The following is a 23,507-nucleotide window of genomic DNA, read 5'->3' as shown; positions in this document are numbered from 1 at the left end:
TTTTAGATGAAGCATGAAGATGCGTGCTTCAACATTGTATTAATTTTCTCAAGATAAAGTAGATTACATCTATTATACAACATGCACTTAATTGCTCCATAGGAGTTTCTGAGATAAATCAAGCAGAGAGATAATACCTTAATGACACATCGGCATGAACTCTTTGAAGATGATCTAGCCATCTTGATCATCCACATCTGCAACTCTTGTAACTAGTTCTTCCCCTACACCTTGCATTGGGTTCAAGACAACTCTATCTGCTTTTGCTGAATGGAAAGCATGAATTTGCATAAGCATGTATATTTGGAAAAACATAGCTGACCATTTGGAAAAACAGCAAACCATAAATCAGAACTATTAGGTGTCAAAGTTCTATTTCACATTGCTATGCCTATCCTAGAGAGACGTTTGAGCTAGACTAGCAATCCAACAAAACAAAGGAACGAATTATTTGGATATACTAATCCGAACTTGAACAGAAATACTAATTTGAACTTGAACGGAATGCAATGTAAGTGAAAAATCTCTTGTTTTTCTCCTTGTGATCAGTTTTGGGAGATGAGAACTATGTGTACATGATGAATCTAACCTGGAAAATCCAAGTTGCAACTCTCGACTAGTGCTGCATCACTAGTTTATCATGGCTCGGAGTATGGAGAAGCATCAAGTGTTGATCCATGGATACTATTGGAAGAACTCACATTACTACTTTCTGTGAGTAGTGGGTCACTTTCACATTGAAGACCGGCTTCTGTAGAAGCATTATAAATTGACGGGTGAATGCTACCAGGAAGTTGTATCTCACTGTTCTCTATCAGTACCACGTCAGGTAAGGAAGCATGATGTTGACTGCCAGAGTCAGAGTTATTGTCGTCTCTAACTACAAGATTACTGTTTTCATCAACGTTGATGTTTGATACCGTTTCACATTTTTCATGGAGATCTTGTGAAGAGCCAGCCCTCAACGGATGACGGTCAGAAGGAAGGCTGATGGTGCTACTCTCATTGAGTACTACATCACTTTGGGTCTGAACATCAAAATCCAGAGATGTAACTGATCTCTCTATCAGTAAAGCATCACTTTTTGCATGGAGATCATTAAGTATTAGAGCATCAGATATGGAAGCACGAAGTTCACTTTGAATGCCAGCACAATCTCTAACTATAACATCACTAATGGTGGTGTCTGACACTGTTTCATGCTTTTCTTGGAGATTGGTATCAGCAGGGGTGTCATATATTGGTGGATGAAGATCACAGGGAAGATCATTCGTGTCACTATCCAAGGGTATTGCATCACCTTGGTTTGGAATATCAGAATCTAGAGAAGCAACTGACCTGCTCTCTATCATTACTGCATCACCTTTGTCATCGAGATTATCAGGCAGAACCTCATATATACAAGGATGAAGTTCATTGTGAATGTCAGAGTCGGTGGATCTGACTAAGGCATCACTATTTTCTTGGAGAATGATGTCTGATATTGTATCATATTTGTCTTGGAGATTGGTATCTGAACAAATGTTAGATGTCAGTGGATGGATGTCACAAGGAAGGTTGGCATCAGTGTTACTCTGCACAAGTACTGCATTGTCTTCGTTCTTGACATCAGAATCTGGAGAAGCAACTGACACTGACAGATGGTCACCTGGAAAGTCTGTCTTGCTCTCCTCTGTGATCGCTGTATCACTTTGCATCAGGAGACTGTTGTTTGGAGAAGCATCAGAAGCAGATGTATGAAGGACAGCAGTAGTGTCTGTTCTACCATTCCCAGTGAATACTAGTTCGCTTTGGTTCTGGGAATTAGTGTCTATATAAGCATTAGATACTGATGGATGGTCACAAGGGATGTCTGCACAGAGACTCTCCATAGATTCTGCATCACATTTGTTTTTGAGATTGGAATCAGAATCATTCCCTGGCAATGAATGAAGAATGTTTATGTTGCTGCTTTTGATGAGTGCTATATTGTTTGTATCTTAAAACATTGGCTTCTAGAAAAACATTAGACATAATTAAACAGATATTACCTGGAGTTTCCAAGTTGCTATGTTCTGGTAGTGCAGCATAATTGTCTGATTGCTGGATGTCAGCAAAAGTATCTGGTGTTGACGATAGATATCTGAGATGATAACTGAGAAGTGATGGCCCAAACCATCCATATTTTCTGGCACTACTAAAAGCCATCTCGGCATCAGTAAGCCGCTTAAAAATTAGTTTGACGCTGTTGCTCTCCTGTTGAACTTCTGTTGCTACTTCCACTATGGGCCCATAGCGACAGAAAATCCTAATCAGATCAACTTCAGAAGGAAGAGGACTGGATTTATTGAAATTCAAAACCAAAGCTGTAGGCATACACCTATCGACTATCTTTGCATTGACACTGATTATGGGCCTATCTGAGGATAGCACTTGCTTCATAGTGGGACAAGCTATTCCAATTTGAATATGTTCTGTGGCTTGTACAACAGGAACAGAAATCAGAGCAGATGTTTGTCTTGAAGTTTTCCTCTTTTTCCTTTGAGCCGGAGCATGAACTTCGACTTCGATTTTAGTAGGGCGGTTATGAGATATCAAGTCAGACCAGTAAGAATCCATCATGTGATCAGTTTCTATCATCTCAGAAAAAACCGACAAAGCTTCAACTCTCCGTTTCTTATCCTTTTCAGCTCTTTCTTCCTCAAGATGTTTCTCTTCACTAGCAGAAGAAGAAACACAGTAGTTCCTAAATTTAGTGAAGAAACTGATTAGACTAGAGAGATAATCATACCCTTCAATAGGATCTCTGGCTGCCAAATGCAGCAGCAAGAACATTTCATTTGGAGAGGCATAATACTCTGAATCATCTAGTTCAAAACTTGGGCTCTCCATCGTAGTATCCCCAAAACTATCAGAAGCAAAATCATCATATACACTATCCCCTTTACAGACCTTCAGAGATGCCTCATTAGAAGTCCTAAGATTAGAGGAAGACCCAGTAAGTTGGCTAGCAACACGACGTATATACTCTCCAACTTTAAAAGAACTTCTAATAGCTGGTGATGGTAGGCACATTTCCATATCTCCTATTGACTCTGGCCTTCTCTTCTTACTTCTTGCTGAGTCAGATGAATCAATGTCAATAATCTTGTGCCTCTTGCTAGAAGAACATGGAACTGAATCATGATCAGCTTCAATAAAAGATTTAATTATCACACCATTTTCTAGCTGAGAATCTTCAGGTAGCATTAACTCAGATAAGCTCTTTTGCTTTTTCCCATCCTCCAATACATGCTTCTGTTTTTTGTGTCCTCGTGATCTCTGTTCTCCAGAATCACAGAGAATATGACATGATTGCTCGAACAAATCTTTCCCAATGCTTTCAGAATTTAAGTGTGAAATGTCGTCATCACAGTCAATTATTCCACCATCAAAGAGATTAAAAGAAGGAAGTTCTGGATAGCCCTTAGACCTGTAGAGTGCCTTCAACTGAGCATTAGCAAGCACAAGGCTCAGGCGATCAGTATCATAATCAGGGAACTGAGCTAAATTTTTAATATATTCAAGTAGCTTGACAGGTTCAAAGTAGCTTAAAATAGCAGGTCTGTCAAGCAAATAGCCATTGCTACCTTTACGAACCCCAGCATTCTCAACCTTTTGGCAATTGATGCTGATAACTTCAGGCAAACAGAAACAAGTCATACCCAACCCTATGCGTCTAGAGAATTCATCCAATGTACCATCAACTGCACTTGTGAACACATCTGAAGTGCTTTGTTTTTCCAATTGTGGGAAATGTATCTCAAAATGCTTCAATTGAGATTCATCACACCAAGCAAACGTCTTGTCCCCAAAATAAGCCACAAGAAAGTTGTCCTTTTTTTGATATTTCAATGCCAAATCTGATGCATCAGATACATCAAAAATTTGGCCAGGCCACCAAGGATGGCTCTTTACTTTGCCCCAAACAAGATCAGAAATAGTAAAATCGTATTCATCTTTTGAAGGAAAGGAGTAACAGGTATGTTGGCCAATATCTTCAATTGAAATTTCAGCTTCTGCAGCAACATGTGCGACTGTTTGCTTGTTACCATTTGAGAGTTCTTCATCAATCATCATATCTTGGTCTGACTTTGCTTCTAAAACCAAATTTGAGGAGGAAACTCTAGCATCTCCCACACTGAGTTTTTCATCAACAACAAACTGGTTCTTTGACATTAATACTTGAGGATTTGAAATGGAATCATTTACTGCAGCACTACTTTCATTATTTTTCATGTTCCATCGATCAATTTCCATCTCCTCTGTTTCTGTTTCTGCACCAGAAACCCTCTCAATCATGTGTGCTTCTTCCAATAAGTGAATATCTCCAGTGTCAACTTCCACAACTTGAATGTCTATATCTGCATCAGACTCTGTTGAAATCATGAAACTAACATCTGGAATATATTCACCCAACGGATCTTTTTCAGAAATGTTTATTTCCATAATTGGACCAGTCATATCTGAATTTATTTTATCATTATTCACTTGATTGTTTTCATCACCATCTGAAGACACTACACCGACCTTTTTAAAGTGTTTTTGCTGGATGGAGCTTTCTTCATCATGATCATTCTGAATCAAGTCAACATAAGTCATCTCTGTTCCAAAAGTATTGTTCTCAGAACTATGTAACATGGAAGATTCACCTGCCACAGTTGGTCTATCCAACTCAACAGACTCCTTGTAATGATTATCCGTAGAGACAACTTCCATATCATCAGTTAAGACACTATGAGTTGATCCTTCATTCTGAACAGAACTTCCGACTACAGAAACTTCTGTTCCATGACATAGCTCATTAACGACCTTCCAATTCACTGCCTCCTTTTGTAAACCTTCAATTTTATCTGCACTAGAAAGGCAATCCTGAGGTAGTTTGATTGCATTGCCATCCTGCAGTAATATCTGACTAGGTGCTCCATCAGCTTCAGCAGCTGCATCCAATGCATCAGTTCCCAGGCCCATCTCTGAATCATCATTTGCCACTTGGATTACCTTCTCTGGATCTCCAGAAAGTTCAATTCCATCACTAGCCTCCATACACTCATCCCCTGTATTCACCTGAACCTCCAACTTGTCAGCTTCCAGAAATGCATGATTGGCAGAAGAACCACTCCCTGATGAACATTCTGTGTCAACAAGCTTGCTTTCCAATTTTCCATCACCAAAAGCTCTCTTTTCAGGTTCATCAACAACAGAAACTGCAACATGCTCGTCTGGTGGCATTAGTTCATCAACTTTCTGGTTCCAAACTTTATCAGATAAGGGTTCCTCTTTGCATTCAGTTTGATTTTTAAACTCTGAGATCTCAACCTTAATACCTTCTGGACATGGTGTATCCTCTGCTATCTCAACTCCATCCCCATCAAGATCAAAAGTGGTTGGTTCTGCATTCCCCAGATCATGGGCTCCACCAAATGTACTAATTTCAGGTTTGCAAGTGCCAACTGGGCTATGATGCTCCAAAACTACTGAATCAAGGACTTTATCCTGAAGAGCTGAAGCAACTGAATCATTGTCAAATGAGACATTTGACATGTTATCTTGCTTCTCTTCATTCCTTGTATCTTCCTCCACAAGCTCAGCTTCATCTTCATTCTTCAAACACTCATCTTTCTCTCCATTAAAATTTGCTTCACAAGGAGAACACTGAATGCCCTTGTTTTTGTTCTCACAAGGATAATGAGCATTCATTGCTTCTGCAGTCTTGCTAACACCTGCTCTTTCCATGTAATACATTTCTACCTTTCCCTGAGCTTCAGATTCATCTGCAGACGCCAAATGGCGTTCAAATATTTCATTTCCTGCCAGCAGAATTCTTCCCTTTAGCGAGTTATCAGTGTGTGCAGCATTCTCCAAACTTGTTTTCTCTGTCAAAGAAGATTCAAGCTTCTCAAAGGTTTCAACTTCACTACCACTCTTTTCAAACTCGGCTGGCTTGATCTCACCTTCAACATCAAGCGCCAGTACGTTCAATGTCTCAACCACATTCCTTTCTGGTGTATGATCAGCTTCACAACCAGTGAAGAAAGGATTTCTTGTACCACTTTGCTTCTCCTCTCGATTCCTCAAACTCTCTGTTATTTCTGCAGCGTCGCTACAATCCGCGACTCCGTCAGCAGTCAAAACGCTTCCTTCCGAGTTACGAAAAACCAAACACTCTGCACTGGTGCTTACTTCTCCTCCAGTATCAGAAACAAGTTCAGCACCTGAGTCCGAACTTCCTTGTTCCAGCTCCCCTGCGTTCAAGTCCAGGCCCGTGGTGCGCTCCTCCGTTAGGCGCGAATCCATTGAACAGGAAAAAACCTAGAATTTCCTCCTCCGCAGCTTTCGACAAACCGCCTAACCCAACGACAGCAAATTGTAAACTCAACAAACTTCAAAAGCACATTTCAGAACCCTAGAATCAGCTACGGAACCAAAAAGAGGGAGATCAAAGAAACAAAAGGGTGGTTTTTGGACGAATTACCTGGATCCTGCAGCTCCAGCGCCTCAAAACGAGAGATTCGAAGGGACTTGAAGAAGGGAAGAGGAGGTGAGGAAGGAGATGAGATCCTCGAATTCCATTAGAGCAGGAAGAAGGTTTGCAGGGGCGGAAAGGGCTCGTCTTAGATAGTCAGTGGGCCTGACCCGGCTTGGTTCTTTGCCCGCCGGACCGGCCCATTTCTTATCGGACCGGTTTAGTTTTTATCGGAAAATTGTATTCGCCCTTCAGTTTATTTATTTATTTTCAATATACTACTTAGTCCTTAGTTTCAAAATTCACCCTCATTTTATCTATTTTTTAAATACACTCCTTAGTTTCAAAATAACTAAACATTCAATTAAAACTGAATCGAATAGAAAAATCAAATAAAACTTGTTTTTACCAATTGAACCAATCAAATTTTATAAATCAAACAAACTAATTAATTTTTTTTGAAAAAATAAATTTTTTAGAAAAAATTAATCCATTTTATAAAAAAAAATCTTAATATTTTAAAATTTTATTTATTATATAATAAAAAAATCAATTTAATCGGTTTATTATTTTAAAAATTCAAAATGGGACATATTTAATTAAAATAATCAATATTTAAAATAAATAAATTTTCAAATAAATAAAACCAAATTTTCAAATCAATTGGATCGGTTGTTAAATCAAAATTTTACTCACTCCTAATCATTAATACTTAAATATTAATCTAATATGCTTAAATTTAAATTAACAATATTTCTTTTATTTAATCTTATGTATTTTCTCTTGTAGTTATTTAGTCCACAGCTTACCATATACAACTAAATTAGGGTGTTCCCCTTAAACTATGTTTTTTTAACACCTACAAATTTTAAAATGATAAATTTAAAAGTATAACACAATTAAATATTTAACTTTTTTTCATGATAGAAAGCTTTAATTATTTCTTTAATAATTAAATAGACTATAATATTGTTCAAAATATTGAAATATCATCTCAAGAAAACCATTTTCCATGATTACATAAAACTTGCCAACACAACCCAACACAGCTGCTCTCTGAAGGAACAATGGTAGAGATCAGTTCTGGGAGCTGCAAACACTGAAAGCCTCAAAACTTAGACAAGCATGAACTCAGCCGCAATATTACAATATCCGACAAATTATTTACATAAATACGCAACACTTTTCTTTCACAAAAGACACAATTATGTAATATTTGCACGATCGCGTTGTAAAATTGGCGCTGGCCAAACTGCATACTTACAAGAAAAAGGGGTTATTTGAATCTTTTGGTTGAATCTTCTAAGAGGATGTGTACATGCTTGAGTATGAGTTCTTCATCTTTATGACTGCATAGTGAAACTTCATGTGTCAATGGTAGGAGATGGAGAGCCATTCATGTTCTAGTGCTTCACTAGCTGTCGGTCTCCTCCTCGGGTTTATTTGGAGCAAACAAGAAAGAAAATCAACAAATTTGGCATCAGAATCTAGAAGCTGATGTGACAGCGAGGAACTCTCGGGTATTAGGTACTCGACTTGGTCTGTTTCCTGTAATGAGGATATGTTCGTCAGTTTTGTTAGAAAGTTGGACTGTGCCCGAAAGTTCAGACTACATAAATGCAAGCAAGAATTCATGACAGCTAATTTGAGTGAGATAGCTGCACTCAATATGTAAATGTATGTCAACATTACAGGCATTTGATCATGATTGCGAATAGATTTCTCATTTCTTACAAAGCCATGGAAGATTTCAGCTGTAATGCTCTTAGGTTTTGGTTTGCTTTAAGTGGCATGACTAAGAGTTCCTATGTTGTAAATGTTCATCCTACCTAGCATTCATATGATCTCAGATTCCACCATGAAATATAAAGCTTAGCATGAGTAATTGACAAGGAAAAAAAAATCTTTCAGGGAGGGAGAGAGACCTCATTCGTGTGATAAAGATCATATTTTTCAGTGAAATATTTGTTTGTTTCCAGTCCCAGTGAAAGCATCTCCTCATCAATTGGACCAAGGATCCCGATCATCCGAGCAAGTATCATGGGTACTGAGTCATTTGGAAATAGTACCTGAATAGCAGAGAAATTTTAGACTGTAATTTGTTTGCTGTGTGTCGATACAGTTCTAGCATGAAGAAGTATTTAACAGTCTGTAGCAATTTCTGAGAGGCTCATCGAGATTAGAGTGAACTTACTAATTCCCACCTGGAAAATTGATTAAATTAAACACAATACATTGCGACAACATGCAAGACACTAAACAATCGTCCTGGACCTCCATCTTTGAACTTTTGAAGCCCACTGTGGAGCCAACAGTTTCAACAGTTGAAATTTTCAAATTGATTGGTGGAACCAAGACCACAGAATTACCAAAGATAATATCTAGGTGCTTTCTGGCTCAATCTTTTTTAATGAATTTTATATCCTATTCAAAATATAACAATTAAGCAAAACTTTGCTGACAATTGCTAATATGTTCTGAAATGTAGTAGAGAACACAAGTAACTTTTTCCTAGAAGATCTTGTTATGAAAATCTCAACATTTTTATGGAACTATGTCACCTAACACACAATTTTTATGCACCTCACCAAAGTGTGTAGTATTGTATATTTGATAAATGAGGTTAGAAAGATAAGAGTGGAACTTACGTCACCAGTGTACAGCTCAGCCAGGATGCAACCTAGGGACCAGATATCGATCTTCTGATCATAAGAGAGACCTAGGATAACTTCAGGAGCTCGATAAGAGCGAGACTGCACATATGTGCATAAGTTGTCCATCTCAAAGCAACTGCTTCCAAGGTCAATGATTTTAATTTCACATCTACTATAGCTCTTGAGAAGGATATTCTCAGGTTTCAAATCACAATGAATTATCCTCAAATGATGGAGGTATAATAAAGCCTCTAGACATTGTCGAGCAATATCCTGTTACAGAAGGATAATAGTACAAATCGTTGTCAAAGAAATGAAACAATTTTAAGCATACTAATTCTCCCTACTAGTAGGACTGCTTTGAATCAAAACCCTAATAGCTTCTCAAGGGAAAAATAATATTTAGACATTCAGGAATCAATTCCTAGTTAAGTCTACAAAACGCTTGGTCAATGAGGATGCTGATAATGAAATTCATAGTAAATCCTATGCATAGATTTTTTTACTTATCGTTTGACTAAATGTTTAAAACTGCAGCAGCATAATGTTTGTGCATAAGTTCCCTCTTTAAGTTACAGATGGAGGGTTATATTACCTAAGGCTCTTAGCAATCAAGCAGTTCTCATATATTGTGTGACTTAACACACTCATGATCTATAGAAAGTAAATCACATACCTGTATTCTGGACAATGTATAGTATTCCACCCCACCAGACTCATGATTGTACTTTTGAAATTCATACAGGTTAGCTTTTAACAACTCTGTAACAATGAAAAGATGTTCCTGCAGCATTTAATTGATGATATCAGGACACTTTGTTTATCAGCAAGAACCAGCATGCAAAAGAAATTAGAGTCAACATTTTGATATTATGTGCTAGCTACTAAAGTATGTGATAAATATACAACAGGAAGCATATATCCAGAGGTAAAGCAACAAAAAAAAATACAAAAACCAATCTTTGATGCAGAGAAAAGACATTAATAATACAGATGTCTAATTACAGCTTCAAAATTACAGATATCTAATTAATTTTTAATATTAATTGTAAAGATGCAAAAGATTTGGAATTTAATAAACAGATCCATATCAATTAAAAAAACTTCCAAGTGATGAAACAATAATATAGATTTTGCACAACTAATGAATTCTGGACCACTCAGATCAGGCCACGCAAAGTAAGTTTTCGATTCTTGCAGGAGAACCTTGAGTATTGGCTATCATTCAGCATCTAGATGAGGTTGGCCAAAGTGCTCTCCTTTCCAAACTGCTACAATAGCTTTATATGGAATAAAGCAGGGTGGAATATCAGTGGTTCTCTGATCTCAAGTCCAATCTCCTACCCCACTTGCAGGATTGATTATTTATAGGTTCGCACTGGTGAAAATTAGTTATTTGTCGCTAATTATCAAGGCCAAGGACACATGTTATTCCTGCTTCTTGGCTTACACTAGCATGACTATCTGTTATGAGCAGCAAGCAGCTTGTACATGTATTTTCTGTTCCGCTGGTGCATTGCTGGTATACTGAGCCCTGCAAATGTTGGTGTTGCCCACAAGGACATGTCACTTCTAATAGAGGAATATAAGTTGGATAGATTATGTCAGCTTCATGTCCAGTAGCAAGAACAACTGATTGGAAGGGCATCATTTCTACTAACATTACAATTTTTTCACTTTTCTTTTATTTGGTTTCTTCTGTCTATCATCCTAATTTTGTTACTCCCATTTTCCAAGCAATGTACATGTTCTGTACTACATTCATAGGTGTTGCTTAGTAATAGATTCGTGAGGATCTTTCCCTTCACTTTTGTTTCAGAAAGAAACAACAACAAATAAGAACTTTTATATTTTATATCAAATGAAGAAATAAGAACTAGACATCCACGAGGAACTAAGAAACAGTGTTTGACAATCAAATGGAGTTAACATATACAAATTATTTTATTCAAAATAGAATAACATAGACAATACCTGATAGTAGAAGTAGTCATAAAGGCGCAATAAATGATGCTCATCGGAAGGATCATGTCTGTTAACAAACTTAAGGAGTTTAATCTCATCTAAACTCTGGTCAAAAAAATCCTTATCGTTGTTTATTATCTTAAGACAAACATCCATTCCTGTATGAAGATCATGAGCCTGAACAACCTTGCTAAATGCAGCAGAACCAAGATACTCTGTAATATAATATCTGCCTGCTATAACTGATTTTAAGACAATTGGGAACTCTTTGCTTTCTTCAAAGCCAGTCCTGAAGTTGATGCACAAGAATTCAGCACATTTGTTTTCTGAAGTAGCGTATGTTGCACAAAAATGGTCTAGATGGAAGTTATGGATCCGAACCTGTTTTTACGGTGAATTATTCTCAAGTCAAATATTTCTAGTTCATTTTCATGAGAATTATAAAGACGAAGCTCATCACCAATATCAACCTTTAATTCCAAGTCAACAGCTTCAGGTTCCTGTAATTCTTTGTTAGATATCCTACAATCCCCATCTCCATGGGCAGATTTAGCACCTTGTTTGTACACTTCCTCTTCAAAAGGTGATATACTGTAACATTCTTTTTGCAACTCCCCATCATCCATCTTGTTCACAGAAAATATGTTTCTGTTATATGAATCTCCTTTGCTATCGTTTTTTATTTTAGGATCATACTCTGCACCACAAGCAAACTTCAATGAGGACAGAAACTGCAAAGGAAAAGATTGCACATCAATATGTCCCTGCAGACATTATAATGCAAGATGTTTAACATATTATAATATAAACTTAACTAATTTTTCTTTTTTTGGGGAGGTGGGGGGGATCACAAGACTATTACAACTCTAGATGTCTATGACATGAAAAGCATCATCAGATCTAAACATCATCACAAAACTACCAACATCTAAGAAAAGAAAAACATCAAGAAAGCAACTACTACCCAACCGAGAGCTCTATCACTTGATGTCTACAAAGCATAGACATGTATCTAGAAGAAGAGGAAGAGAGAAAGAGATCGCACGGAGCAACGAGACAAAAATGCACAAGAAAGAGCAAACACGAGGAAGAAGAGTTACCGTAGTTCGGCGGCGTGCATACTCTACAAAAACGGCCGAAGTTTTATTAGAATTCTCTCTACACAAGAAAATCACATTCAATGATTCTCATAATATAATAGATTTATAATGATCCCTATAAATATTGCCTAAACCACAAACCCACTAAAACAGTAATAGAATTCTATTTTGAAAAACCGTAATAGAATTCAGTTATTAAAAACCATAACGGAATTCGGTTACGAGAAATCTTAACAGATTTTTCTTAAATGACATCTCTAGCATTGACCTTCAGTCAGATATGAATCACCCGTCAACACCAAGTCATGGAAAAACTTTGTACACCTATCACTATTCATGAGATGATACTCTTTGCTCGTTGTTGATAGCAAAGATTTTCTGCCTCCGCTAGTATTGTGGCTCTCTTTCTCATCATCCTATAATCACTTGGAGGTTCGACTCCATATAGAAGGCTTCGTTGGGCATCCTCTAGCACTAATTTGGCCCTTAGAGCTTGCTTTGAGATGTGTTGGAAATTAAGTTTATCAAGTTGCCGCAGCTTGTCCTTTAGTCGTGTAAGCTTTGCCTTGAGTACATATTAAGCATGTCCAGAGACAGGATCATCCCATGAACTCACCACCAAGTCTTGAAACCCATCATTTAGTGTCCACATATTATAAAATTTGAACGGCTTATTGCATCCATTCTCCCTTGCAAGTGTCAAAACTATACCGCAAGAGTGATCTGATAGGCATTAGGGAGGTGTAAAATCCACAAAACTCTCATAGTCTGCTATAATCTAATGTGAGTTAACCATAGCCCTATCAAATTTGCAAGAAACCTATCCGTTAGTCCATGTTAACCGGCATCCAATGGAGCAAAGATCAACTAAGCCACAAGTATGAACAAAACGTTCCAAATCTTGCAATTCATAATTGGTAACCGGCTAACCATCTTCCTTGTTTGGACCATTAATAATGAGTTATAATCCCTAGTAATGAGCGAAGGTTCATCCTTCATCTCCCCAAGAAGTGTGAGCATATTCCACAGGGGTTGTCATGTCATAATAGAATGTAAACCATATACAAAAGTCACCATGAAAACCCAACCTGTAATTGAACAATGCAACTGTCAATGCATATATTGATCTAATGCCATAAGAACGTCCAGAGAAACCCTGTGCATATCCCAAAAGAGCAAAATACGACCTCGAGTAGAATAAGTGAAGTTATTTGTCATTCCCACACCTGAGAATTTCTTTTGCATGATGATATCCAAAGTATCCTCATTGAGCTTGGTTTCGATAAGCGCCATCACTTAATCTCTTTTTGTTTGAGGTGTTGCACTCCCTATGTTTAAGGGTTTTATGGAAGCTCCTAATGTTCCATGAGGCTAGCTTCATCGTCCACGTGAGCGGGCTGCTGGGACACGTAAATTCTGCACACTTTGTCGATAACCCACGAGAGTCAGAGATGAGGAGGGTGCCATATCTGTGTTATTCGGTTCACTTCCCTGCTCTGCAGAACCTTAAGTGTTGTTGCCTATGGCTGTGGCAGTCGTATCCTCCGTGCTTAGAGAGACTGAAGAGGACACATTTCAATCAGTATCTTCCTGTACCGTAACTGCCATCATAGGACCCGAACCCACAGAAGAGCTCTCAGATAATAGGGGAGTCTCCATAGCCAGTTGAGGGTGAGGAACGGTGTCTCTCGGAGCTGCTACCTCCAATTTTAGGGTCGGTGGTGGTTCCACTGCCATGGGAACAGTCTTTTCAACAACCGTTAATGCCAATAAGGAGCATGGGCAGCTTAATTGGAGGCTATGGATGAGTTGTTTGCCTTCGTCTATATCTCGATTGACGTCTTCCTCTTGCGGATTGGGAGTGATTGTGACGTATCTCATCTTGAGGAGGGTTTCGGCCAAAGTTCTTACAAGAATCCTTCCAGCGTCCTAGCATACGGCAATCATCACAAAAGTTAGGCATTACTTCATATATTATCTCAAGATCAAGTTGAGCTCCGGTGGGCAATGTAATTGGTACCGTCTTGATCTTTTCACCGAAAATTGAAACATCTACCAAGAGACGAGCATAGGCCAATCTTTACCACGTACGAGTCAGTTTGTTGGTGTATAAAGGTCTTCTAATCTCTGAGCCAATGAGACCAAGAACCTTCGATGACCAACAATCTAGAGGCAAGCTATGAATTGGAATACAAGCGTGGATATACTGCCCATCTTCATTAAATAAAAAACACCTCAGCATAATCTTCAAGAACAAAGGAATTCCAAAAGCAAAATAAGGACTAGCAAACAAAACTTTGTCCCAATCTTCCTTCGTGTCGAATGATAGACTACCGATCTGCTTTTGTGCATGTAAAACTTATACAGAATGCCATCTAGAAGCAACCACAACGACACCATCTCTACCCGGATGTCTCCCAATGAAGCAACCAACAAGACAAAAACCAACCGATTCCTCAACCATTTCAATGTCTTCATACTCGAAACTCAATCTTTTTCTGGTGGGTTGCGATTGTTGCAAATGGGATGCCATGTTCATTCTTCGATTGTCTTACAAAACATTTGCCCAGGAGTCATGCCTCGCCGAACCTTGAGCCCCCATTTCGCCAGCAACCGGAACTTGAGCCCCCTTTCCACCGGCAGCAGTACCCAAACCTTTGGCAACACCATTTGAAGCTGAGGGAGGTTAACTTGGAGGGCTATTTGCCACCTCATCACCCTCCACAATAGCTAGTGTTTGATCATCATCCACGTGGACAAGAACTGAGACTTGTGTAAGTACCCTATGGTAGTTTTGATGTAATAAAAAAAATCAAGTTAGGTCCTATTATAGTTTGAATCTTGTGTCTAAGTGTGCAGGAACTTAGAAGCACAAGAAGTCGAGTGAAAGACGCGGCTAGAGAGAAGGATGGCACGGACGATGAGCTCAGTGCGTTCAAGAAATGAGGTGTTGCAGAAGAGTATGCTGGCAGACGAGAAGGAAGCGTGCGGCATTTTCCGAGGGACGAGAAGCCGGAGCCAAAGTTTGCTCAAGAAGGTCGGAAAATGGGTTCGGGTGAGCCCTATTCTGGATAGCCGAGATCACCCAAGCGAGCGAAGCCAGAGCGGAATACCTGAACAAAAAGTCAACTCTGAGTTGAATAGTGTCTCGGCGCTCGGAGCTGCTCCGGGTGCCCGGACCACTTTGGTCTAGAGCTCCTTGTACGTCGTCCAGTGGATCAACGGTCCAGGTGCCCGGAGCGGGTCTGAGCGCCCAGAATTAGATAAAATTTTATCCCTTATCCGTTACGTAGCCATTTGTGAGAAGATGAGAGTTGCCACACTAGGGGCACCCGGAGAGGGTCCGGGCACTCGGACCGTGCCACGTTAGCAAACGGTCAGTTTCCACCAATGGACTATAAATAGAGCCTTGATCTTCTCCATTTTAAAAAACACACTTTGTACTTTGAATTTCTTTCTGTTTTTCACTTCCAAGTTTTATTTTCGTGTACGAAGCTTCTCCGCCTCCGACGTTTTGTTCGAGAAGAATATCTTATAGTGAGTTTATCTTCCTTGGAGTAGCAATCCTCTGATTGCCAACCAAGTAAATTGTTTGTCTCATACTCCTCTTTAATTCTATTATTATTTCTTTAAGTGTGTAATTGTTTGAAAGCCTAATAGTTCGAGAAATGTATTCATTGTTTTATTGTGCATGGCAATTCGCCTCCCCTCTTGCCAGCCGCAAGGGATCTACAATTGGTATCAGAGCAAGGACGCTTCAGAAGGATTAACTGCCGACCGAAGCAACGAGATGGCCGGAGCTAGCATCTACCCACCAATGTTCAAGAGGGAGTTCGCATTCTGGAAACGAAGAATGGAGGGATTTTTCCGAACTGACTTTGATATAACGCTTTCTATGAAATTTGAATTTGAAGTCTCCAAAAGCGCAGATGGAAAAGAACTCGAGGAGTATCTTTGGACTCAGAAGCAACGCAACAAATTCATAACGAATGATAAGACCGAGTTCCACCTTCTAAGTGTTCTTCCTGCTCAAGAACTCGACAAAATTGACAACTACCACTATGCAAAAGAACTTTAGGAAAAGTTCTTAGAGCTCTACGAACAATCAAAAGAAGAAGAATCGATTCTGCTATAGATACTGATTCGCCTTCAAAAGAGTCTGGGACCAAGGAGATTACCGGAACATCACTAATTGCCGAGTACCTACCTGAAGACAGCGAAAGCACCTTGGAGATGAGCATCAATGAAAGGGGGGACACTGCAGAAGAAAGCAGTAAAAAAGGGGAGCGTCTACCAACAAATATGATATGGTAAGTCAGGTAAGTAAGCTTCTTCCAGAGCAATTATATAAAATTATGCAAATGTTAAATAGATCCTTATATAAAAAGAGAACAAAGTATGTAAAGTCAAAAAAAAAAAAAATATGCATACCTAAAAGAAGAATTTGAGAAATTAATAGATGAAAATACAAAATTAAACGATAAAATTAAAATGCTAGAAAAAGATAATTCATGCTCAAATTTTTTACACGCTCCAAAAAGAAATTTCAAATATCATCGAAGGTTTAACTGGTATTTTAGATATCATAAAAGCCAAATTAAAAAATTATCACGAAAATTTATTCCTAAAAAGTATTTGGCTAATCAAGTAGAAAGGAACCTATATTGGATTCCAAAATCATACTTAGATTAAAATCATTATGCATGTTTTATTTTTAATTTGATTTAATATTTTTTTGCTTAAAATTGTATAATGTTTTTTAATAAATTGTTTCGTATAATTTTTGTCCAAAATTAATTATATCTTAATTTTTTCAAGAAAGATGATTTCATTACCTATCTGTAAGAAAATTTTCAAAATTTTTTTACCAATATATTATTTGTTATGAATTTTTTTACAAAAATCATTTTTTTAATTTAAAGTTATTTTGCAAAGTTATTTTTGAAAATTTTATTTTTAAGTGATAAACTATCATGTTCTCTATTAAAGAAAATATTTTAAAAAAAATTTTACCGTTATTAAATTTTCTATAAATTCTTTAAAAAATATTAATTTTTAATATTAAAAATTATCTGACATTCAATTTTTGAAAAATCAAATTTTCTAATATCAGACATTCTGGTCTCCATACTTAGAAATATTTTTAAGATTTTTCAAAATGAAAAATTATTTTTAATAATTATTTTGAGAAATATATGTTTCTAACAAAAATACTTTTTTTATCATGTTGATAGAACTTATCTTTTTGTGAAAAATTTTCCACATACCTGGATAAAAATCTTGTACAGTGGCAAAAATTTTCAAATTTTTTCAACAAATAAAGTTACTTTTAAAATTTTAATATCATCAAATCTAGTCTTTTACTAATTTTTTTTTACGAGTTTGTTTTATTGACTACCATGTTTTACCCTTAGAATTTTTACTATTTTTTTAAGTTAGTAACCCTATTTTTAATGTGATCAAAGGGGGAAAATTAAAGATTAAGTCTAGGGGGAGGGTACATTTTTTATTTTGCATTACATGTTATTAATTGTAAATTATGTAGCTGTTATTTTACTGTTATTTGTTTTGGTTTACCCTAATTTAACTTGGGTTACTTACATCAAAAAGGGGAGATTGTAAGTATCCCGTGGTAGTTTTGATGTGATCAACTAAGTCAAGTTAAGTCCTGTTGTGGTTTGATCCTTGTGTCTAAGTGTGCAAGAACTTAGGAGCACAAGAAGTCGAGTAAAAGATGCAGCTAGCGAGAAGGATAGCATGGGAGAGAGTCGACAGGCTCGATGCGTCTGAGGGATGAGGTGCTGCGAAAGAGAACGCTGGCGGACGAGAAGGAAGCGTGCGGCATTTTCTGAGAGACGAGAAGCCGAAGCGGAAGTTTACTCGAGAAGGTCGGAAAATGAGTTCGGGTGAGCCCTATTCCAGATGACCAAGATCACCCAAGCGAGCGAAGCCGGAGCGGAATACCCGGACAAAAAGTCAACTCTGAGTTGACTAGTGTCCGGGTGCCCGAAGTTGCTTTGGGCAGCCGAACCACTTTGGTCGAGGGCACCTCGTGCCTCGTCGAGTGGATCAATTGTCCGAGCGCCCGGAAGTGGATAAAATTTTATCCCTTATCTGTTGCGTAGCCATTTGTGAGAAGATGAGAGTTACCATGCTGGGGCGCCCAGAGAGGGTCCGGGCACCCAGATCGTGCCACGTCGGCAAACAGCCAATTTCGACTGGGCTATAAATAGAGCCCTGGGCTTCTCCATTTTGAAAAACACACTTTGTACTTCGAATCTCTTTCTGTTTTTCACTTCCAAGCTTTATTTTCATATACGAGGTTTCTCCACCTCCGACGTTTTGTTCGAGAAGGAGATTTTCATAGTGAGCTTATCTTCGTTGGAGTAGCAATCCTCTGATTGCCAACAAGTAAATTGTTTGTCTCGTACTCCTCTTTAATTCTATCATTATTTCTTTAAGTATATAATTGTTTGCAAGTCCGATAGTTTGAAAAAGGTATTCATTGTTTTATTGTGCAGGGTAATTTAACCCCTCTTATCGGTCATAAGGGACCTACAACTTGTTGATGTGGAGGCAAAACTTGAGCAGTATCTAATCCATCAGCCACCTCATCAATTTCCTCGTTTGCTTGCAAATCAAAAGTCAAATGACCGGCCAATGGAGAATCCTGGAAACCTTTTGAAATTGATTCAGGTATTGATGAGGTATTCATTGTGTCAGATTTATTAGGAGAAACCTTTCCTTTTTTCTTCTTTGCCATTGGAAAGAAAAAATTATGTAGAGGTTTGCCACTCCAATCCGCCAATCAAGCTTCTTTCCTTTTGCTTTCCTTTTTGCTTCTTGCCTTTAGTGAACGTTGACTGATGTGCTACCCCCCTTTGTTGACCAGAGGGCCTCACCGGAGGCCGGAAAAGCTGAAAAACCGGTGAAGTAGACAGAAAACCAGGATCACAGCTCCAGTTGTGTTTGATCCTCTTTGCCCGTAGAAGAAACTTTCATCACCTCATATTCAGTTAGAGGGAGAAAAGAGGCATAGAACACCACCGCCATTGGAGTAATGGAAAAAGGAAAAGAGCAAACGAAGTGACGACGACCACCGAATAGAGGAGAGGGATAAGGGAAATCAAGAGGGGTAGAGGGAGGGCTGCCAGGGGCTAACTCCGGTCATTTTGGAATTCGAGGAGTAAAAACTCCTTTGGCGATTACTTCGCTTTGGTAGATAATGATCATGTTTGCCGCAATTTGATGTTAGGAAGTAGAGTGGATAATCTAGATGTATCGTGGAGCCCTTAGTAAGAGGGGTACTAATATTTCTCTTATTGATGGAAAGCAGAATGGGTACGAGTTATAACACAAGGAAAAGAAGAATTATCCTGACTGAGGCTATACACTACAGAGTCATATGTGAAATTGGAACCGAGAAGTTAGAAAATTGAGCAATCAAATAGCAACCAAAAAATTGTTCCCTTAAGTATGCCAATATTTGACCACTGATAATCAAGCATGCCATTTTATTAAATAGAACCAAAGACACCACAAACTCAAGATCTTATAAATGAGTCTGAACACACTGTAAGATATGCAAAGAACAAAGCTCAAATAAAGGATTAGAAATTATGGACTGATTCAATACCAATGGCAGGGAAACTACTAGTATAGCTAGTATCCAAGTGACAAATGTATGTAATGAATGAACCAGAGTACATGTTGCTCTTTGGATAGACCAGTAATCTTGAATTAAATCATCATCCGATTGTACAGTTAACATTGCTCAAGGTAGATCAACAAAATGATGCAGCACTAGAGACTTAGGAAGAAAGAAAAAGTCATAGTAGTCAAAACCTCATCAAGAACAGGAATGAATGGAACAAGGTGGTTGGAATCTCTTTCACAGTCCCAATAAATGGTCAGTCTCCTAAAAGCATGTCAAACTTTTACCAAAGTGTTTTTCAGAGAATCCAAAAGTAAAATAATTATAATAGAAAATAAGAAATACATCCTAGTTCTTACTTAAACATCTAGTCTGCATCATCAAAATTAAGCAACCCATTTTGTTAACAAATTGATGGTCTAAATCATTAAATATGTTCAGATAACAAAATAAATAGAACATAAATAAAAAGCAGAGAGCTCACTTCCACACGTACTATCATTAACCACATTGTGATCAAGTGCCTGCAGTTTTTCCTCTGTGATATCTGATTCTGAGCATTCTTTACCTTCAACTCGACTTCTATCATGAAACCGATCGTGTTCTAGAATAATGGTATCAGGCTGCTCACGTATCCTTTTGAAGCAAACCTCATTCTCTCCACATTCATCTAACCTCTCTGTCTGATCATCCAAGATCTGATAGCGGCCATAAACAGCAAAGCTTGAGCTTCTAATCATTTCAGCAACTTTCTCATTTTCATCAATCTTTGATCCACTGCAGCAATCACGAATTGGGAAAGGACAATCGTACATATCAACAGATCCCTTACAACCAACATGATCATGCTTATGCCTATGTCCGTCTTCTCCAAAATCAAACATTTCTTTTTTCTCAAACTGATCCTTTTCCTCTGCAGACATGATGAACTTGTCTTCGCTGTGCAATTGACCAGAATCTGTTTGGATGAAGAACATATCACAATATTCTCCAATCTGGTCATCATACCAATAGTTATTATACGCTCTGGCTGTCCCAAAGTCTGATTGCCGATCAGTTGATTCCTCATCCGATCTAGACCGAGCAGGTGACCAGACTCCATAGGGATTCAAAAGTTCTGTTCCATGAAATCCAAGTAATTGAAAAGGTTAAGTTACTCAGATTCATTACAAGCTCGTTTGCAATTGATCTTTAAATGGGAAATAAGCACACAAAAAGAAAGGTCTTTTTGAAAGATTGGTTCTCGAATAGGCGACAACAAAACATCAGAGAGCCGAGATTGGTGGAAGAAAGTCAAATTCGCACAGAAAACAGCAAAGTCATACAATGAGCGACGAGATCAAACAAACCGAGTCAAAAAAACCAACGTACCGAATGGCGAAGAACCGAGGCTGACGAACGTGTCTGAAGGGCTGGAGTCCGCACTGGCGCGCGCAGTATCGCCGCCGCCAAGGGATGGCGTCGAAAGTTTCAGAGGCGGGAGAGCGATGCCGACGTCGAGGTCGAGCTCCGCCGCCTGGCTCGTGGGACAGCGGGAGAGTACGTCGTCGCGGAGGGCGTCGGCTGCGGCAGAGAACCCACGCGCAAACAGGAAGTCGATCACTTCCTCCACCCTCGGCGCCGCCATTCGAGGGCGCACGAGTCTCCAAGCCGCATGCTAAATGCTTACAGCTTCGAAGCGAATGCAGAGAGGAGGAAGAGGAAGAGCGAGTCCATGATCTGGATTCTGGAGATCAAATGCACTCCACATTGTTCCGAGCCGCGTGGGAATCTTGATCGCACGGCTTTCAAAACTCTCCGCTAAATCACACTCCAGTTGTAATAGACACGTGTCCACCAATAAATGTTATCTGCACTACGAGTTGTAGAGGATCACGTGATTTTCTTTGGTGGCCCCCGCCGGCGCGGTTGGAGCGGGCGGTGCGGCGGATGGGTTTTTCAGTCCACTTTTCCTAAAATGACTAAGATGAGAAATTACCAGCACGACACTGATGGCAACCCGAATTTGTCGCCTGAGAGAATGGTCGGGAACATCATATGCAACCCCACGTTATGAACAAATAACTAAGCGGGTAAAGTTTTTGGGTGCACAACAGGGTATATGTGACTCGGGTGAATTTAGTGGCAAATCGCAGTATCGTGTCGGAGGCTGACGCATCGCTTTCTGTCGGATGCGCGCTCAACTGTCTGTCTCGTCCCCACACGGTAAGCTCACCGCCCAACGCAGGATAAAAGTATGCGGACACAGAGAAAGATAATTTAGCTATCTTTTACATTCAACCCCACAAATTTCATAAGTAGAAGCTCAACTTAATCTACCCCATTGTTTGATCAATATCACAATCTACAATTGGTGTCTTTTGTCAAAACTAAAAGATGCTTTTTAAAATTCGAAGGTGAAAATATAAAAGTGAGTGCATTTTGAAGAAATTTTTAATTTAACTAGAATTCTATCGTATCATTGGATAATGTTTAATATTAATGACAATCATGTTTTCTACGAATTCAAATTTGGATCTTTAAATCCTTTTGGTGCTTCTATTTTAAAATTTGCTACTCAAATTTATTCTAAAGTGGATGTTACATTTCATCAACAAAAGGTCAAATAATTCAACATCAATTAAAAGCAACAAAGATCATGATTCAATAACTAATACCTGCCCCCGGCCAATAGAATAGCAGCAATGCACGTGGAATCTCGCAGGCATCCATAATTTGATAACACATTGTAAAGCATTTTCTTCCGCGGTAAATTTAGAATGTTGGCCATTTAAATTATTGCCATAATATTTACCTTGTGATCTCCTCTCGGATGGATTTAATAACTAACATATGAAATATTATCATAATGAGATTTAGGATTTAAATCTCGACAAAGTCGAGATAAATACATCCCTTATGTGCTAGTCACTATTCCAAAGACTAGTAGCCGCTCATGATTTACCTCCTCCGTGTTGGCCTTAGAACGGGTTGGCGGGGGGCACTGGGGGGCGAGCCTATTTGCCTTTTGCCACAATATTTACCTTGTGATCTTGTAATTTACCTCCTTCATGTTGGTCTTGGGACGAGTTGGCGGGGGTGCTGGGAGCGAGCGTCGCCTTTTATGCCATAATATTTACCCTGTGATCTACCCTGGAGTCTGGGGTTCGAATCTCGGCAAAGTCGAGGTAAATACCTCCCTTATGTGCTAGTCACTATTCCAAATGCTAGTAGCCGCCCGTGATTTACCTCCTCCGTGTTGGCCTTGAGACGGGTTGAAGGGGGCGCTGGGGGCGAGCGTATTCACCTTTTGCCACCATATTTACCCTGTGATCTCGGGGGCAAGCGTATTCACTTTTTTGCCATTATATTTACCCTGTAATCTTAGGACGGGTTGGCAGGGGCGAGCGTATTCGCCTTTTGCCACCATATTTACCCTGTGATCTTGTCCTCTCGGATGTATCTAGTGGCTAACGCATAAGGTGTTGTCATTATGAGGTCTGGGGTTCGAATGTCGACAAAGCCGAGGTAAATCCCTCTCTTATGTGCTAGTCACTATTTCAAAGACTAATAGCTGCCCGTGATTTACCTCCTCCGTGCTGACCCTGGTACGGGTTAGCGGGGGTGCTGGGGGCGAGCGTATTCGCCTTTTGTCATCATATTTACCCTAT

At 38.9% G+C, this 23,507-nt stretch overlaps 2 protein-coding genes across 7 annotated transcripts; both read right to left on the bottom strand.

Annotated features, from left to right (window-relative positions):
* On the bottom strand, positions 1-6,618 carry LOC121980732. Of its 3 annotated transcripts, none has more exons than XM_042532918.1 (4): positions 6,494-6,618; positions 2,031-6,366; positions 590-1,918; positions 1-266 (listed from the first exon to the last, which is right to left on the bottom strand). In XM_042532918.1, exons 2-3 carry the CDS (start codon positions 6,313-6,315, stop codon positions 639-641), a joined length of 5,565 nt encoding a protein of 1,854 aa, XP_042388852.1. In that variant the 5' UTR covers positions 6,316-6,366; positions 6,494-6,618; the 3' UTR covers positions 1-266; positions 590-638. The 3 variants fall into 3 exon arrangements, with proteins under 3 accessions (XP_042388852.1, XP_042388851.1, XP_042388853.1); XM_042532917.1 differs by having other exon boundaries at positions 2,031-6,401; positions 6,494-6,594; XM_042532919.1 differs by having other exon boundaries at positions 590-1,876; positions 2,031-6,401; positions 6,494-6,594.
* Positions 6,619-7,478: 860 nt separating this feature from the next.
* LOC121980731 (probable serine/threonine-protein kinase clkA) lies at positions 7,479-21,563 on the bottom strand. Of its 4 annotated transcripts, none has more exons than XM_042532914.1 (8): positions 21,229-21,562; positions 20,342-20,974; positions 11,485-11,800; positions 11,113-11,392; positions 9,815-9,922; positions 9,133-9,411; positions 8,410-8,553; positions 7,479-8,032 (listed from the first exon to the last, which is right to left on the bottom strand). In XM_042532914.1, the coding sequence occupies exons 1-8, from the start codon at positions 21,482-21,484 to the stop codon at positions 7,856-7,858; spliced, it is 2,193 nt and encodes a 730-aa protein (XP_042388848.1). In that variant the 5' UTR covers positions 21,485-21,562; the 3' UTR covers positions 7,479-7,855. The 4 variants fall into 4 exon arrangements, with proteins under 4 accessions (XP_042388848.1, XP_042388847.1, XP_042388849.1 ...); XM_042532913.1 differs by having other exon boundaries at positions 11,113-11,484; positions 11,574-11,800; XM_042532915.1 differs by lacking the exon at positions 9,133-9,411 and having other exon boundaries at positions 11,113-11,484; positions 11,574-11,800; positions 21,229-21,563.
* Between the last annotated feature and the right edge of the window lie 1,944 nt (positions 21,564-23,507).

This window comes from Zingiber officinale, chromosome 5A (genome assembly GCF_018446385.1).
Source record: "Zingiber officinale cultivar Zhangliang chromosome 5A, Zo_v1.1, whole genome shotgun sequence".
Classification (NCBI taxonomy): domain Eukaryota; kingdom Viridiplantae; phylum Streptophyta; class Magnoliopsida; order Zingiberales; family Zingiberaceae; genus Zingiber; species Zingiber officinale.
Note: the sequence above shows the minus strand (reverse complement) of the source record. Positions and strands in the feature narration are given on the sequence as shown.

Bases quoted from the DNA above. Each gene is read 5' to 3' on its own strand.
- LOC121980732 (XM_042532918.1), bottom strand. From the start codon at position 6,315: ATGGATTCGCGCCTAACGGAGGAGCGCACCACGGGCCTGGACTTGAAC. The intron at 1,919-2,030 runs GTAATATCTGTT...ATTCATTGCCAG, and splicing joins TAGCAACTTGGAAACTCCAG to GGAATGATTCTGATTCCAAT.
- LOC121980731 (XM_042532913.1), bottom strand. From the start codon at position 21,484: ATGGCGGCGCCGAGGGTGGAGGAAGTGATCGACTTCCTGTTTGCGCGT. The intron at 20,975-21,228 runs GTACGTTGGTTT...TTCATGGAACAG, and splicing joins CCTCGGTTCTTCGCCATTCG to AACTTTTGAATCCCTATGGA. The intron at 9,412-9,814 runs GTATGTGATTTA...CTTCTGTAACAG, and splicing joins ATACATTGTCCAGAATACAG to GATATTGCTCGACAATGTCT.